Source organism: Bos javanicus, chromosome 7, assembly GCF_032452875.1.
Source record: "Bos javanicus breed banteng chromosome 7, ARS-OSU_banteng_1.0, whole genome shotgun sequence".
Taxonomy (NCBI): Eukaryota; Metazoa; Chordata; class Mammalia; order Artiodactyla; family Bovidae; genus Bos; species Bos javanicus.
In genome coordinates, this window is record NC_083874.1 from 16,166,860 (window position 1) to 16,184,212 (window position 17,353).

Consider the following 17,353-nt stretch of genomic DNA (forward strand, 5'->3'; position numbering starts at 1 on the left):
CTTGGACGCTCCCAAGACACAATGAGAAACAGGTGCACCCACGCGCGCGCTGCCTCCGGGGCCAGGAATGACAAGCTCACATTCTCATCTAAGGAAACAACACTTGTGCCTGCACCCACACCCGCAAGCCGAGGGTCCCTCATCCTCCCCAGTGCGCGCACACAGACAAGCGCGCGCGGGCGCGCACACACACACACACACTCCTCCGCAGCCTCCCCCGCCGCCACCGCAGTCTGGGCCCGCCCCACCCTGCGGCGGCGAGGGATCGGGCGAGGCGAGGGGACCGGGAGAGGCAAGGGGACCGGGTCGGGGGCCAGGGCCGGGGGCGGGGCGCACCTGGGCTCCGCCCCGGGGCGGGGCCGACGCAGCGTCGTGAGCGCGAGCGGCCGCACCTGGCTCGCCTGCAGTGGTGGTGGTGGTGGTGGTGGCGGCGGCGGTGGCGGCTGTGGTGGCGGCAGCGGGCCCGGCCCGGGTGCGAGCGCGGCGAAGCCCAGCCCGAGCGAGCGCGGAGCCGGTGCCCGCAGCCCCCGCGCCGCCATGGTGGAGGCGGCGCCCCCGGGGCCCGGGCCGCTGCGGAGGACCTTCCTGGTGCCCGAGATCAAGTCGCTGGACCAGTACGATTTCTCGCGGGCCAAGGCGGCGGCGAGCCTGGCGTGGGTGCTGCGGGCCGCATTCGGGGGCGCAGGTACCGGGGCCAGGGGAAGAAGGGGGCGGCAGGTGCGGGGGGCGGGGCGCCGCGCTGGGGAGGCCGGGGCCGTGGGAACAATAGCGCCGGCCGCCGGGGGCGGGGGGGTCCCCGGGCCTGGGCCCCTCGGCGCCGGGCCTCTGGGCTTCCTGCTCGGCCCGGGCGGTGGACTTTGCCCGCGCGGCTGCGGGAGCGCGGTGGGGGTGGGGCCGGCTGCCCAGCTCCGCGCCACGAGCGGGGCGTCCGGGTCCCCAGGTGAGCCGGGCAGGGTCTGTGGGCCGAGTGGTGTCCCCCAGGCGAGCCTCGCCTCGCCTCTGGCACGTCCTCCCCCCACCCTTTACACCCTTATATCACGCGCCCGCGAGGACCCCCGCCCCAGTCCAGGCCGGACACACACACCCGGCGTCGGCCCTGCCTGCTCTGCGAGCCGCGAAGGGAGCTCCAGGAAGCCCCTCTCTCGCCTCCATGGCCCCGGCCGGCGGCTGGCAGCTGTGACTTATTGCCCCATTTTACTCAGGAGGCGGGCGAGCCCGGCAGAAGGGAAATGGCTTATCCATGATCGCCGGGAGTGGGGGCCAGGTGTGGGGCCTTGTCCCACTTCCTCCCCAAGACCCACATGTGTGGAGACTTCGGGCCACCCCACGGGGGAGGAGGATGCGGGTACATCCCTAGGATTTGAGGCCCAGGGCAGTTTCAGTCATGGCCTCATGCCAGAGCCAGGAGTCAGGGCCTGGCCATGGGGAAGAGGAGTTAATTAAGGTCTGGGCCTTCTGGGGGGACGCCCTGCCCGCCTACGGGTCCTGCCCACTGGTCTTGGCACCAGCTGAGCACAGCCCATCCCCCCTTCAGTGGCCTTCCCAGATCAACCTGTTCTGGGTGTGGGTCTTGGTGACAGCTGTCCATCTGTCTCCTGGTTCCGCCTGAGCCTGTCTTTTTCTCCCAGTCTCTTTCCCTGCAGTCTCCCAGGCAGGGCCCACTCTAGGGCCCACCCACCCCCAAATACCTGCTTGAGGAAGAGAGGAAGGCTTGGCAGGGAGAGAGCCCAGCCTGCCCCAGTCCCCCCATCCCAAGTTATGAGGCCACAGAGGACTCAGCTTTGGGAATCAGCTGGGTTTGAGTGCCACATTCCCCCAGAATGTGGACGAATTAACCCAATTCTCTAAGCTTCTGTTGAGTCCTTTGTAAAAGAAGGCATGTATTCACTTTGTTTTCCATTTCACAATTGTCCACTAAGTCCCAGGGCAGTGCTGGGGTGAGTGGGGTCCCAGTTTCATCTTTCACAAGGTGAGACAGACAGACCATGGGATTCTTCTGTGTCTGGCCCACTATACACACTAAGTGGATGTTGCTATTTCTGCTGCCATGACCAGTGGTATTTTTATTAATAATATTATTTGTCCTCTGTCCAGGGGACAGAAGAGAAATTACTATTACATTTTGCAGAAAGAAAAGTCAGGTCTCTGGGAGGATGCCCTGACTCACCTGGTTCTGTTTTCACTGACTCAGCTCCCCTGAATTGTGTGATATGGTCCCGGAGGGTCAAGTTCAGTCTGTCCCCTCACCCATGTTCTCTGAACAGAGGGGGACTGAGGAAGGGGAGACCCCAGGCTCTAAGCAGGAAGTGGTGAGCAGACCCCTGCTTGATCCATGAACTCTGGAACTCTCTACTGATGCCTGTTGGGTGCCAGGCCAGTGCTGGGCTCTCAGGACAGAAAAGATGGGGATGAACTCTGGAGAGAGGACGATGGGACCTGAAACTAGACCGTTGCTTCTTCTAGTGATAAAGCTGGTGATGTCCAAGCAGTGTGGAAGAGGGCTGCCAGCCCTTACAGAGGGGCTAGGGGAGGAAATCCTAGAAGTCTTCCAGGGAAGGGAGGAGAAGGGACAGACAGCTCACTAGAGGAGAGAGCGTTTGGACCTTGAAGGGTGTGTAGGAGTTTTCTAGGGGGAGGAGACCCACAGGGAGTTCTCTGTGCCGTGCCCAGGAGTGGCTGGGGGCGATGAGGGAGTCTGGTGCCATTGGAGAGGTCCTCTCAGGCCACATGTGGGGATCTGAGGGCCCTGGGGAGCTGGGGAAGGTGTTTGGGGACTGACAAGATGAGATCAGCTATGCAGTTGCCCCTCTGGGGAAAAATGGCTAGGGGGATGGGGTCTTTCTGGTGGCCTGGGGCACAGGCCTGAGGAGGTTGGGCAAGAATGCAGGCTAGTGGGCTCCACAGTGAGCTCAGAGATAAGATAAGGAAGGGTGCCATCTTTACACAAGTTTGGGAAGCGCTACATGCAGTCCCTCAGGCCTCCAGAACCTCCCTGTGATGCTCTAGGGAGCTAGGGTCCTGTCGGCTCCACCCTTTACTATCTCTTTGGATCTTGGCCAAGTCATATTAGCTGTCTGGGTCTATGTTTTCCTATCTGTACAATGGATAAGTTTCATAAGAATTCCATGAGCAAGGGGGGTGGGAGGAGGCTCAAGAGGGAGGGGAATATATGGATACTTATGGCTGATTCCATATCAGCGGTGTGTGGCAGAAACCAATACAACATCGTAGAGCAGTTATCCTCCAATTAAAAAAAGAAAAGGAATGCCAGGAGCAGATGCACACAAGGCGGGTGGTCCAAAGACTAGCTGTGCTGTCCAGCGTGGTAGCCACGAGCAACATATTGTTGTTCAGTCACTTACTTGTGTCCATCTCTTTGCAACCCCATGGGCTGCAGCACACCAGGCTTCCCTATCCTTCACTATCTCCTGGAGCTTGCTCAAACTCATGTCCATTGAGTCGGTGATGCCATCCAACCATCTCATCCTCTGTCGCCCCCTTTTCCTCCTGCCCTCAATCTTTCCCAGCATCACGGTCTTTTCCAATGAGTCGGCTCTTCGCATCAGACGGCCAAAGTTTTGGAGCTTCAGCATCAGTCCTTCCATAAATATTCAGGGTTGACTTCCTTTAGGACTGACTGGTTTGATCTCCTTGCAATCCAAGGGACTCTCAAGAGCAACATGTGGCTGATCTGACTTGTGAAAGGCTGTCAATGTAAAATACACAGTGGCTTCTGGAGACCTGGTACCAAAAAAAAATGTGAACATCCCATTAATAATGTTTTTATGTTGACATGTTGAAATAATATTTTGGACATATATATATATATATATGATGAGATATATTACTAAGATATATATTACCAATATATATATATATTGGGTGAGATATATTATAAGGTCTTGTTACTCCTTGCTGCTTTTTAAACGGTGCAATAGAAAAATTTAAACTTCTTGTGTGGCTCGTATTCTATTCCTGTCGGACAGTATTAAGTGCTCCAATACACATAGCATAGAGCCGTAGTTCTCAACCGAGGATGAGTTTGTCACTTAGGGGCCATGTTTGGGAATATCTTTGGTGGTCACTATTAGAGAGGACAGTGCTCTTGTCAGCTCTCGAGGAGAGACCAGGAAGTCTGCTAAACATGTTACAATGCCCAGAACAGCACTCCCTGCCCCAATTCCCCACACCTACAGCCCCACTAAACACAAATCATCCAGCCCCAAATGCCAGTTGTGCCTCGGCAAAGACACACTAGTATAACCTAAGTACTTGATAAACATTGTGTGTGCTTGGGTTGTGTCTCACTCTTTGCAACCGTATGGACTGTTGCCCACCAGGCTCCTCTGTCCCTGGGATCTCCCAGACAAGAATACTGGAGTGGGTTGCCATGCCCTCCTCCAGGGGATTTTCCCCTCCCAGGGATCAAACCCACGTCTCTTGTGTCTCCTGCACTGGCACGTGAATTCTTTACCATTGCACCACCTGGTAAGCCCCTGACCCTGGAAGCCCCTTAATAAACAGTAGCCATCGGTAGCTCCAGCTCAAGTTGTCATCTTCAAGGCTCTGACAAGTCCTGCAGGAAAGAAACTTGTTTCATTTTGCTGATGACAGCAGGAAACAAACCTGGAGCTAGAGAGAGACGGAGGAGGGTTTGGCTTCAGGGGATGCCAGGAGCTGAACCCCGGTGAGTTGAGGCTGGATGTTGGAGGTGGGGAGAGAGAAGGAGAGATGGTGTTCTCTTACTGTGATGGGAACAGAGAGAAGGAGAAGGATGCTAAGGATTAGGGGCAATGCCTGAGCTGCAACAGGAGGCAGTGCTCAGATGACTATGGAAGCCATCATTGTGGTGGGAAGGAGGTGGGGAGAGCATGTCCATTGACAGGGCTGCTCAGACAGAGCTATCAGGAGCCCAGCAATGAAAAGGCATGGGGGCAGGCAGCCAGGCTTGAGTGGTGAGAGAAAGAGAAAGAGATAGGATGTTGGGAGACACCAGAGGGAGGAAGACTTCCCAAAGAAGGAGATGCTCGGCAGAGAGCCCAGGCAAGATAGTGGGCTTTGGAACGCCACTGCTGGCCTTGGGAAGGCTGGGAGCTACAAGGGAAGGAACGGATGGGGAGGAATCCGATCGGGAGTAGAGTGGAAGGAAAGAGAACCTGGAGAACTTTTTTCTTTTTTTTAATTGGAGTATAGTTACAATGTTGTGTTTAGTTTCACATAAACAGCAAACTCAGTTATACATACATATATAGGCTTCCCAGGTGGCGAAGTGGTAAAGAACCCACCTGTCAATGAGGGATATGCAAGAGACATGGGTTCGATCCCTGGGTTGGAAAGATCCCCTGGAGTATGAAATGGCAACCTGCTCCAGGATTCTTGCCTTGAAAATTCCATGGACAAAGGCGCTGATGAGCTAGTCCATGGGGTTGCAAAGAGCTGGACATGACTGAACGACTGAACACACACACACATACACATTCATTTTCAGATTCTTTTTCAGTGTAGGTTATTACAAGATACTGAGTATAGTTTTCTGTGCTCTGCAGTAGGTCCTATTTGGTTATCTAGTTCATAGTACTATATATACGTTAATCCTAAATTCCTAATTAATTGCTCCCCACTTCCCCTTTAGTAACCCTAAGTTTGTTTTCTGTCTTGTTTCTGTTTTGTAAATAAGCCCCTTTGTATCATTTTTTTAGATTCCACATATGGAATATTCCACATATTCCAAGCGATGGGGTTTGATATATGTGTTTCTCTGTCTGACTTCACATAATATAATCTCTTGCTCTGGAGAGCTTTTCCTTCAAGGGTCAGGGAGATGGCCCAACTCTTCACAAGGTTTGGGTATTAAGTGGGAAGGTCAAGTGTGAGTTTAAGGGGTGGGGAAAGATCAGGGAGGGGCAGGGAGGGGTTGAAGGCAAGGGTGCCTGGGTCCTTGTAGCTGAGGGCCGGGACCCTGGGGGAGCACTGCTGTGAACTCAGGCACCTGAGGAAGGCCTGGTATGTCACGTTCAAATGTTTCTGAACGGTACAATCCTGCCTTCTTGCATTCTTCCAACACAGGCAGAACCCACGTGTACAGAGCAGCGGCTCTGACTGGGATAAGACTTGGGGCCTCCCTGGAAGGCCCAGGAGGGCAGATCTAACCGAGTTGGATCCTCCTCCTCTACCTCCCGAATCTTCCTAGTGGCTCTATTTTTCTCCTCCTCACCCTTGGGTTTTACTTGGTTGGGGTTCTGCTACTGCCCCCCTCCCCCTGGGGCTTCCTCAAGCCTCCTCGTCTTACCTTGCCCCTCTCTTTCAGAGTTTCCATGGCTGCCTCTAAGTCCCCAGCCCTCCTGTACCCCCATCTCAGCCAACACCCTCTTTCTCCCGCCTGTCTTCCCCCTCCAGATAGGGCTCTGGGTGCCTCTCTTCCCCCCACCCCCACCCCCCCTTCAGTCACCAAGTTCAGGCCATTCACCCCTCTCAACGTGTTTGCAGTCTGTCCCCTCCTCCATTCTATGCCCTTCCAGCCAGCCCCCTGCTCCACAGCTCATCCCACCTCCAGCCTCCACTCTAAGGGTGTAGTCTCCTTGAGACCTGGGTTTGAATCCCAGTCCCAACCTTTTTTTTTTTTTTTTAAATATTTATTTGTTTGGATATTTAGTTGTGCCATGCGAACTCTTAGTTGCGGCATGTGGGATCTAGCTCCTGACCAAGAGAGTGCAGAGTCTTAGCTACTGGCCCACCAGGGAAGTCCCCCAGTCCCAGCCTTGATCAGCTGTGTGGCCTTGGTGCCTAGGTCTCCTCATCTATAAAGCGGAGTTACCACGTGTGCCCAGGCTGCCTCTTCCTAGGGTTGCTGTAAGGGGAAGCACCGGGGAGGTCCTTTAACCCTTCGAGTCACTGTTGTCCTTAGGTGAGGGCGAGAGGCGTGGCTTCAAGACCCCGCCTATCTGACCTCCATTTCCACTCTGGGTCCAAGAGCCCGCCATCTCCTCTAGGCTTGGTGCTCCGTCCCACCCACCGTCTCTCCTTTGTATGCAGAGCCCCCTGCCAGAAACTCCGTCATCCCTTCCTCTGGGAAACTCCTCTGCATTTGCGCCTCTCAGCCCAGCTCCCCTATTCTCTCATCTTGGTGCCATCCTTCTTGGTACAGACCTGCCCCAACCCACACCCCACCCACCCCTGCTTTAATTGGGGCCATGTAATTGTATGTAAGGGCTTCCCTGGTGGCTCAGACGGGAAAGAATCTGCCTGCAATGCTGGAGTTCCGGGTTCGATTCCAGGGTTGATCCCTGGGTCCTGGAGAAGGGAATGGCTACCCACTTCAGTATTCTTGCCTGGAGAATTCCATGGACAGAGGCGCCTGGTAGGCTACCTAGTCTGTGGGGTTGCAAGTATGGGGGTTTGTGCCCCGTGCCCTGACTCTGCCATTACCTCCACTCCGCCCCCGCAGAGCATGTGCCCTCGGAGCTGTGGGAGCCCTTCTACACGGATCAGTACGCCCAGGAGCATGTGAAGCCCCCGGTGACACGGCTGCTGCTCTCGGCCGAGCTGTACTGCCGGGCCTGGCGCCAGGCGCTGCCGCAGCTCGAAGCACCCCCTAGCCCCTCTGCGCTTCTGGCACTGCTGGCACGGAGGGGCACAGTGCCTGCGCTGCCCGAGCGCCCGGTGCAGGAGGCCGACCTGAGGCACCAGCCTATCCTCATGGTAGGCCCCGCCCCTGCCCAGCCAGGCCCCGCCCCACCAAACAAGGTCCCTCCCCCGCCAAGGCTCCGCCCATCAGCCCTGGCTCCTCCTACCAAGTCAGGCACCTCCCCAAAAGGCGCTACTCTGGGCGCCAGATCGCTAAGGCCTAGTTTGTGACCTCCAAGTATTCTGGCCTGGAGAATTCCATGGGCTATATAGTCCATGAGGTCTCAAAGAGTTAGACACTGAGCGACTTTAACTTTCCCTTTCAAGCTTGGCCTGCTTCCCAAGCCCGTCCCACTGTAAGCCCCTCCCACCTCCAGGTTTTTCCTGTTTCTTTTCCCTTGGAGGCCTCCAACCTGTGCTCTGGGCTCACCCTTCAGCCCTTGCCCCTACAGGGAGCCCATCTAGCTGTCATTGATGCCCTCATGGTTGCCTTCGCCTTCGAGTGGACAAAGACACTGCCTGGTCCCTTGGCCCTAGCCAGCTTGGAGCACAAGCTCCTTTTCTGGGTAGACACGGTAGGTGGGGGTTGGGCCAAGATGGGGCGGGGGATGGGGGGTGGCGGGGAGGGGGGGGGTGGCGGGGGGGGTGGAGCCGGAGGCGGCCAGGACCGGTCCAGTGACTAGAGTGCTAACGTCTCCCTGCTCCGCAGACCATCCGGCGGCTGCAGGAGAAGACGGAGCAGGAAGCTGCCCAGAGAGCTACTCCAGCGGCCCCTGCAGATGGGGTGGCCCCAGCGCAGCCTTCGGTGAGGCTGGGGTGATGGATGGAAGGAAGGAGGGAGGGGCGGATCTTTGAGGGCTTGATGGGTAGGTCGGGGCTGTGCCTCGAGGCCATTCCTGCTCTTGGCGGGGTGGAAGTGACACTCTCTCTCTCTCTCTCTCTCTCTCTCTCTCTCTCTCTGCCGCCTTGCCTCTGCCCACTCCTGCCACACTCTCCTCTCTGCCTCTCTGGCATCAGTGCCCCACACGCTGGTACTGGAAGCTGGTTCCTGTAAGTGGGGCTGTCTTTCTGCCCTGTCTGCCTGCCCCGCTTGTCGCTGTCTGTGTGTCTCTTTCTGCCTGCCTGTCCCGCTCCCTCTCCTATTCTCCCCTGCTCCCAGTTATGAGCAAAGGAAGTGGGACCCAGCCCTGGGGGACAGAGGGAAGCCCTTTGGGGAACCAAGGCAAGAGGGTCATCTCTGCTCTTACTTCTCCCCTGGTATATGACTCCCCTCCCAGTAATCCAGAGGCTTGTCCACCTGAGCCGAGGTGGGGAGACCTCTGGGGCTTCTGAGGGGAGGACCCCAGCCCATCAGACACATGGATCCTGACCCCAGCAGCCAGGGCACAGGGAGAAGACCCTTCTGGCCAAGAGGAAGATCCTCAAACCCAAAAGAGGGGAGAGGAACCTTCCTAACTGAGCCTCCAGCTTCCCTAAGGACAGCTCCCTGCTCCCAGCTCTGGAGGCAGTGGGGTGTCCATCCCTGAAGTGCAATAAGGGGAAAGTGACCACTGCAAGTGGGGTGAGGGTGGGGGCGCTTTGGGCTGAAGCCCCTGCCTTTGCTCACTTCAGGGCCTCCTCCTTCCCCCCACCCTAGGGCCTGGGTCAGGGGCTCCTCTCCTGCCTACCTGCTTCCTCTGCTTGCCCTCCCCCAGCCAGGGCCTGGGTCTTTTGAGTGGGTGGGGGAGGACTTCCTGCATGAGAGGCTGCTCTGTTGGGTCCCTCCGTGCTGGGAGGTGCTGGGGTCCCCAGAGCCGGCCAGAGCACAGCCAGGGAGCTGGACGGCCAGGGCTCAGGACAGGGGTCAGGGCCGTCCCCCATCCCGGAGGTGTGCTTGGGGGCCCAGCAAGTCAGCACCCCTCCCGCCCCGCTGACGGCTGCTCCTCTCCCCCCCAGCACGCAATTGCCTTCTGTTTGAAGGAGTCGGGGAGCAAACCCCCCATGGTAATGTATCCCCCACCCCAGGGTCTCAGGAGTCCCTGCCCCCAGCCCCCGCTGCTGGCCTGGCTGCTCGCGGACACCTCCTCTGCCTCTTGCTGCTGCCCTTCCCCACCCTGCTCCAGGCTGGCCCCCCTCCCACACTGGCTCTGGGACCCCCCTGGCTTCACGCCCCTTCGTGGTGGAAACCCCAGGCCTCCCCACACAGCTTGCATGACCACGGACTTGGAGGCCAGCCTGACCTCTGACCTGACACGGCTCCCACCCGCAGATTCGATATCGCAAGGACCGTGCGGTGGCCCGACGTGCCCCCTGCTTTCCGACGGTGACCAGCCTCCAGGACCTGGCAAGTGGGGCTGCGCTGGCCGCCACAATCCACTGCTACTGTCCCCAGCTCTTGCGACTTGAGGGTGAGTGAATGGGTCTGAGCCAGATCCTGTCCCGACGAGCCTGGCACCCAGGCCTTGGCTCCTGTCCCCAGAGTATCGCAGAGACTGTTAAGTGTAGCTCCCAGGATTGGCAGACCTGAGTTTGAACATCTCTCTTCTATTAATGAGCTGTGTGACCTTGCCCAAGTGTCTATACGTCTCTGTGCTGCCTATAATTCAGTGTGTGTTAGTTGCTCAATCGTGTCTGACACTTTGTGACCCCACTGTAGACTGCCAGGCTCCTCTGCCCATGGGATTCTCCAGGCAAGAATACTGGAGTGGGTTGTCATGTCTTCCTCCTGGGGATCTTGCCAACCCAGGGATTGAACCCAGGTCTCCTGCATTGCAGGAAGATTCTTTACCATCTGAGCCATACTGTGTGATTCCATAATTCAGTCCTGCAGCAAATGTGAGTAGAGTAGAAACTGTCTGCCAGATCCTATTGTAGGCACCAAGAGATCCAACCAAAACAACGTGGACCTGCCCCTGGCCTCAGGCGGCTCACATCCTAGTTGAGAGAGAATGAACCATAAGTTCATCTAGAGGAATATTCTGGATGTTAGGTACTTTGTCAGGTGCTGGGTAGTCAGAAGCCATTTGAGTTGAGTTCTAGGGGGACTAGCATTCCAGGCGGTGGGGACAGTAGATGCAAAGACCTGAGGGACAGCCAGCCTGTCATGACACCCACCTTATGAAGGGGGCCCGGCTCAGCTCATCAGTCGAAGGTGTCCGTGTATATTGTGTGCTGGGACCCCGTCCTCCTTCCTGGAGAGCCAGGGACCCAGGCATCCTGTCCCGACAGAGGTATGCCTCAAGGACCCCATGTCTGTGGCGGACAGCCTGTACAACCTCCAGCTGGTGCAGGATTTCTGTGCCTCCCGCCTCCCTCGGGGCTGCCCGCTGTCCTTGGAGGACCTTCTGTATGTCCCACCGCCCCTCAAGGTAAGGCTACCTCGTGGGCCTCATGGGCATCCGGGGCTGTGGGTCCGGGCGGCTGACCCTGCCTCTCGCCTCCAGGTCAACCTGATGGTGCTGCTGGCTGAGTTGTTCATGTGCTTCGAGGTGCTGAAACCCGACTTTGTGCAGGTCAAGGATCTGCCTGATGGTCACGGTAAGGCCTGGCCCTGGGCCTGGGGTGGGGTGAGGTTGAGGGGGATAGTGGGAAGACCAAGCCCTGCCTGACCTTCTGCTCTGTGTACAGCTGCCTCCCCCCAGGCCACAGAGGCCTCTACTCCCCAGAACAGCGGCAGCAGGTACATCCCCTGGTGGGTGGAGACTTCCCAGCCACGACGGGTTCCTCCTCCTGCTGGGTTGGCTAGAGGGAAGGTGTTGGGGGGATACTCTGGTCTCCACTCCCAAGGGGGGAGGGGCGGGGGATGGGGGGACCCTTGGCTGACACACCTCTCTTGGCAGCTCTCCTGTCTTCAATTTCCGCCATCCACTTCTGTCACCTGGTGGCCCCCAGTCCCCACTCCGAGGATCCACAGGTGAGGGCAGGGGGATGGCTCGTCACTGGAGATCCGCCCCCCCCCACACACCCAAAGACTGCCCCTGCTGACCTCATGTGGGCACCTTGTGACCCCTCCATTGGGTCTGTCTGGTACCTGAATGACTTCCTTGGTGACATTCACTGGCCCCCAGTGACCTCCTCACAAGGACCCCCTAGTGACACCACGTGGCCCCCAGCTATCCATCCACATAATGCCCTATCAGTGACTCACCCACTGACACCCCATAGCTTACCCCACCCAGGGTCCCCAGTGACCCCAGAATGACCACTGATCACCCCTCCCCAGGCTCGCTGAAGTCCTCCCCGTCCATGTCCCACATGGAGGCCCTCGGCAAAGCCTGGAACCGTCAGCTCAGGTGAGCACATCGAAAGGGCCCAGGCAGTGGAGTCAGAGGGGCCAGGAGGGGCCTGGACCTGTCCCAGGGGCTGACCCTTCCCTCCGGCCGCCCAGCCGTCCCCTTTCCCAGGCCGTGTCGTTCAGCACCCCCTTTGGCCTGGACAGCGACGTGGATGTTGTCATGGGAGACCCCGTCCTACTGCGCTCCGTCAGCTCAGACAGCCTGGGTCCCCAGCGCCCTGTGCCAGCCCGGACCCCTGCGCAGCCACCCCCGGAGACTGGCGACCTGCCTACCATCGAGGAGGCCCTGCAGATCATCCACAGTGCCGAGCCTCGGCTGCTCCCAGATGGGGCTGCCGATGGCAGCTTCTACCTCCACTCCCCTGAGGGGTCCTCCAAACTGCCGCTGGCTTCCCCCTACCCACCGGAGGGGTCCTCGAAACCACTGCCTGACGGGCCCACCAAAGTACCTGCCTACTTGCCCCACCCCGAGGGCCCCTCAAAACCAGCTCCCTGCCCAGCTGGGGAGGTATCAAAACCACCAGCCCTGCCTGAGGGCTCCCCAAAGGTGGCAGCTTCATCCCCAGCAGCCAGCAACTCTGAAGTGAAGATGACCAGCTTTGCTGAACGCAAGAAGCAGCTGGTGAAGGCCGAGGTCGAGGCCGGGTCCCCGGTGGCCACCCCGGGGGCACCGGAGGCCCTGAGCTCGGAGATGAGTGAGCTTGGAGCCCGGCTAGAGGAGAAACGCCGGGCCATCGAGGCCCAGAAGCGACGGATCGAGGCCATCTTTGCCAAGCACCGCCAACGACTGGGCAAGAATGCTTTCCTGCAGGTGCAGCCCCGGGAGGCCGGTGGGGAAGCAGAGGCAGAGCTGGGCCCAGCCCCTGGCGGGGAGCGGCCAGCAGGTGAGGGCCAGGGTGAGCCATCCCCACGGCCAAAGGCGGTGACCTTCTCACCAGAACTGGGCCCGGTGCCCCCCGAAGGACTGGGGGACTATAACCGGGCAGTGAGCAAGCTGAGTGCGGCGCTGAACTCTCTGCAACGGGACATGCAGAGGCTCACAGACCAGCAGCAGCGTCTCCTGGCCCCACCCGAGTCCTCCACAGTCGCCCCTACTCCCGCTGCCGCCGCGTGGGTCATCCCCGGTCCCACAGCAGGCCCCAAAGCTGCATCCCCCAGCCCTGCCCGGCGCGCCCCAGCTGCCCGGCGCAGCCACGGGCCGGGCCCCAGCCCCGGCCCCAGCCCCACACCCCGCAGCCCCAAACACGCGCGGCCAGCAGAGCTGCGGCTGGCGCCCCTGACCAGGGTGCTCACGCCCCCACACGACGTGGACAGCCTCCCCCATCTGCGCAAGTTCTCGCCGAGCCAGGTGCCGGTGCAGACGCGCTCCTCCATCCTCCTGGCCGAGGGGCCGCCCCCCGAGGAGCCCGCAGCACGGCCCGGCCTCATCGAGATCCCACTGAGCAGCCTGGAGGAGCCAGCAGCTGAGGACGAGGGAGATGGGAGCCCCCCTGGGGCTGAGGACTCCTTAGAGGAGGAAGCGTCTTCAGAGGGAGAGCCCCGCACCGGACTGGGCTTCTTCTATAAGGTGAGCACCTGAGCAGGTGGGGGCGGGGCCAGGTGGGCGGATGGATGAACGGACGGATGGGCAGACAGGCAGGTGGACAGGTGGTCGCATGGATGGGGCTTTCTCAGTGTATGACCAAACAGATAGAGCTGGTAGGGGAACAGAATGGATAGATGGTTAGCCAGGTGGGAGAGGCAGACCTACAAGGTGTGTGTGGTCAGATGGACATGTAGATGCGGTGGGTAGTGGGGGAATACAAAGTAAGTGGTAGACAGATGGACAGGGGTGGCCCAGTAGACGGATGGGTAGGTGGGTTACGGACAGGTGAACAGGAATAGGCAGATCAACAGATGCAGCTGGCATCTTCCACAGCATCCCCTCCCTCCTGTCCTCTCCTCCCCACTGCCCCCAGCATGGCCCTACCAGTTCCTCTTTTGAACTTTCCCATATCCAATCACTCTTCTTCCTGTCGGCATCCCCAGCCTGGGCCAGCACCTTTTACTTGGACACCAGCAGTCTCGTCCTGATTGGTCTCCACTGCCCACCCCTCACCACACCAATCCCTGACCACTGTGAACTAAGCAGTTAGCATTTATTTAAAATGTAAATTAGACCTTGTCACTCCCATCTGTGGGCTTACCCGGTGGCTCAGACAGTGAAGATTCTGCCTGCAATGCAGGAGACTGGAGTTCAATCCCTGGGTTGGGAAGATCCCCTGGAGAAGGGAATGGCAACCCGCTAACAATATTCTTGTCTGGAGAATCCCACGGACAGAGGAGCCTGGCGGGCTACAGTCCATGGGGCCACAGTCGGGCACAACTGAGCGACTAACACACATTCCCCTATTTAAAACCCTCCTGTGGCTCCCCTTTGGTCCTAGAATAAACTGGCCTCCCTGCTCCACACCTGCTCAACCTGCTGTGGTCTCAGGGCCTTTGCACTTCCTGTTCCCGCCCCAGATTGCACTCCTCACCACTCAACCCCACCCAGTTCAGTCCACCTCATTCTCCTAGGCTGCTTCCTCCAGGAAACCTCTCCTGGTATCTCCAGACTAGGATAAATCTTGCCCCACCAGTGTGCTCACCAGTGTTGCGTCCTAGCTGGGTTGAGGCCTTTGTGTGCCCAGAACCCAGCATGGGGTCACACACACAGCAGGCACCCACCAAATGCCTTCAGACCAATGACAAAAACTCAAGGACATGTGAGTGACTGGCAGGCTGGGTCGAAACAGACTCCAGCCGAACCAGGGGAGGGACAGCCAGCTACACTTGGTGCCTGCCCCCAGGATGAAGACAAGCCCGAGGACGAGATGGCCCAGAAGCGGGCCAGCCTGCTGGAACGGCAGCAGCGGCGGGCAGAGGAGGCGCGGCGGAGGAAGCAGTGGCAGGAGGCTGAGAAGGAGCAGCGGAGGGAGGAGGCCTCGAGGTGAGGCTGAGCTCAGCCCAGGACCTCTGCCCCCGGCAACCCTGCCACCTGTCTGACTGTGTCCATCTCCTCTGTGCATAGGCTGGTCCAGGAGGAGGTGACCCCCAGCCCCCCTGCACCCACAGCTCCTACGGCCTCTGCTGCAATCCCAGCCCCAGCTGCCCGGGCCCCTGCTGAGGAGGAGGTGGGCCCCCGGCGGGGGGAGTTCACACGGCTGGAGTATGAACGCCGGGCCCAGCTGAAGCTGATGGACGATCTTGATAAGGTGCTGCGGCCCCGGGCAGCAGGGAGTGGGGGGCCGGGCCGCGGCGGTCGGAGGGCCCCTCGGCCACGCTCTGGTTGCTGTGATGACTCGGCCCTGGCTCGGAGCCCAGCCCGTGGACTGCTGGGTGAGGCCCCCAGGGGGCAAGTGGGGCGGCTTGGGGTATATACACAGGGCTGCGGTGTGGGGATTCAAGGCTTCCAGAAGGATGTGGGGGCCATAGCAGGGTAAAGGGTACTGGCTCAGAGTTCTCTCCGCAGCTTAATAGGTCAGGCACTGCTTCCCTACAGCCTGGCTTAGGGGGGACGGGGGATAGTCAGTGTGGGGTGAGGGTCTTAGGCAGGGTTGACCCCCATGTTCCTTCTCCAACTGGCCAGGTCAGGCCCCCTAGGCATACGTGGAGGTAAGGGGGTTTGGTGGGGGGTGCCTGACCTGACACCCTCTGCTCCCAGGCTCTCGGCTCAGCAAAATCTACTCCCAGTCCACCCTGTCTCTGTCCACGGTGGCCAACGAGGGCCCCAGTAACCTTGGTGTGAAGAGGCCCACGTCTCGGTGAGTTTGGCCTGGACGTGCATGTGCCACATGCCTCTCGGAGTGTGCGTGTGTGTGTGTGTGTGTGTGTGAGTGTGTGTGTGAATGCATGCCTAGGAGTGTGATATGGCACAAGGAGCCATATGGTGATATGGTGCCAGAGATGAAAGGTCACATACCTGAGACAGAACCTGAGGATGCGTCTCTCTGCTCCCGTATTCAGCGTGCCCAGGGCTGGGACCTGGCCCTGCAGGGACTTAGGAGCACAGATGGTATCTGTGGATACATCCTGCTTTGCCATTGTCCTGGGCGCACCCTTCCTGGGTCTCACTGCATACTGACTTCGTCCACCACTGACCGCACCCCCACCCCATCCCACCTTCCCCCGCAGGGCTCCATCTCCATCTGGCCTCATGTCCCCAAGCCGCCTGCCCGGCAGCCGCGAACGTGAGTGGGACAATGGCAGCAACGCATCTTCCCCGGCCTCAGTGCCTGAGTATACGGGTAGGTGGTAGGACTTTCGGGGGTGGGGGGGTGGTGAGCACCGGCCCCCACCAGTCCCTGCTCACTGCCCTGCTCCCTAGGTCCGCGGCTGTACAAGGAGCCGAGTGCCAAGTCCAACAAGTTCATCATCCACAATGCCCTGTCACACTGCTGCCTGGCAGGCAAGGTGAATGAGCCACAGAAGAACCGCATTCTTGAGGTAGGCCCTTGCCGGGGCTTTATAGGGGGTCAGGGGCAGGTGGGGGGTCTCTGGTGGCCTGGCTAACTGTGTCTGCCGCCCACCAGGAGATCGAGAAGAGCAAGGCCAACCACTTCCTGATCCTCTTCCGCGACTCAAGCTGCCAGTTCCGGGCCCTGTACACATTGTCCGCAGAAACAGAGGAGCTGTCACGGCTGGCGGGCTATGGCCCCCGCACGGTCACGCCAGCCATGGTCGAGGGCATCTACAAGTACAACTCAGACCGCAAGCGCTTCACGCAGATCCCCGCCAAGACCATGTCCATGAGCGTGGATGCTTTCACCATCCAGGGACACCTCTGGCAGAGCAAGAAGCCCACCACTCCCAAGAAGGGCAGCAGCACCCCCAAATAGCCCCATCCTGGGTGGTCCGCAGGCCGGGCCCTGTGTACTCCGACTGCCGCCCCCTCCGGGGACCAGCCCGGAGGACAGTCAGTCGGTGTTCCTGGGTCCTGTCTGTCCCCGACCTTGTCTGGGTGGGGCTGGAGTCCCCACCCCCTAATTTTTGTCCCGTCCTGCTGTGGGGGCTGAGCTGGGAGGTTCAGGGACTCAGGGCTCAGCTCAGTCCCCCCCAACCGTCTGTCCTCCCCACCTTCTTGAATAAAGTAATTTAAAGAGAGCGAGACTACTGGCCATCTCCTCGAGGCTGGCTGGGGGGCTGGGGACATCTCTGCAGGAGAGGTTTCCCACACTCGCCATTTCCTGTCTCCCAATTCTCTCTTGATCCTGCTCCAGCCTCTTGTCTGCCCCCCTTCGATGGCTCTGGTGCAGCTTCTGCCAAGGTCTGGCATGAGTCCCCTGCCCGGGCCCCATGGCCGATTCCCAGCTGCCTCTTAGCTGAACTCCTGGGCACCTGGGGCTTCCGGCCAGCCCTCCCCACCCCCACTGGCTTCATTTTCCTCCTCAGCCTGGCTGTTATTATCGGCCCCTCCTGTCATTTGGTCCTTGGCCA

General features: G+C 59.3%; 1 protein-coding gene across 5 annotated transcripts; it reads left to right on the forward strand.

Annotated features, from left to right (window-relative positions):
• The first annotated feature begins 447 nt into the window (after positions 1-447).
• On the forward strand, positions 448-17,020 carry CAMSAP3 (calmodulin regulated spectrin associated protein family member 3). 5 transcript variants are annotated; one of them, XM_061422312.1, is made up of 19 exons: positions 448-685; positions 7,445-7,698; positions 8,076-8,198; positions 8,333-8,428; positions 8,641-8,673; positions 9,559-9,606; positions 9,872-10,010; positions 10,831-10,970; positions 11,046-11,139; positions 11,230-11,281; positions 11,442-11,515; positions 11,825-11,894; positions 11,990-13,463; positions 14,728-14,867; positions 14,949-15,256; positions 15,582-15,681; positions 16,052-16,164; positions 16,245-16,363; positions 16,450-17,020. In XM_061422312.1, exons 1-19 carry the CDS (start codon positions 538-540, stop codon positions 16,753-16,755), a joined length of 3,831 nt encoding a protein of 1,276 aa, XP_061278296.1. In that variant the 5' UTR covers positions 448-537; the 3' UTR covers positions 16,756-17,020. The 5 variants fall into 5 exon arrangements, with proteins under 5 accessions (XP_061278296.1, XP_061278299.1, XP_061278298.1 ...); XM_061422315.1 differs by having other exon boundaries at positions 12,041-13,463; XM_061422314.1 differs by lacking the exon at positions 9,559-9,606.
• Positions 17,021-17,353: the final 333 nt, after the last annotated feature.

Coding starts and splice junctions, on each gene's coding strand:
- CAMSAP3 (XM_061422312.1), top strand. CDS start 538: ATGGTGGAGGCGGCGCCCCCGGGGCCCGGGCCGCTGCGGAGGACCTTC. Junction 9,607..9,871: donor CGGGGAGCAAACCCCCCATG/GTAATGTATCCC, acceptor TCCCACCCGCAG/ATTCGATATCGCAAGGACCG. Junction 11,895..11,989: donor GCCTGGAACCGTCAGCTCAG/GTGAGCACATCG, acceptor CCGGCCGCCCAG/CCGTCCCCTTTCCCAGGCCG.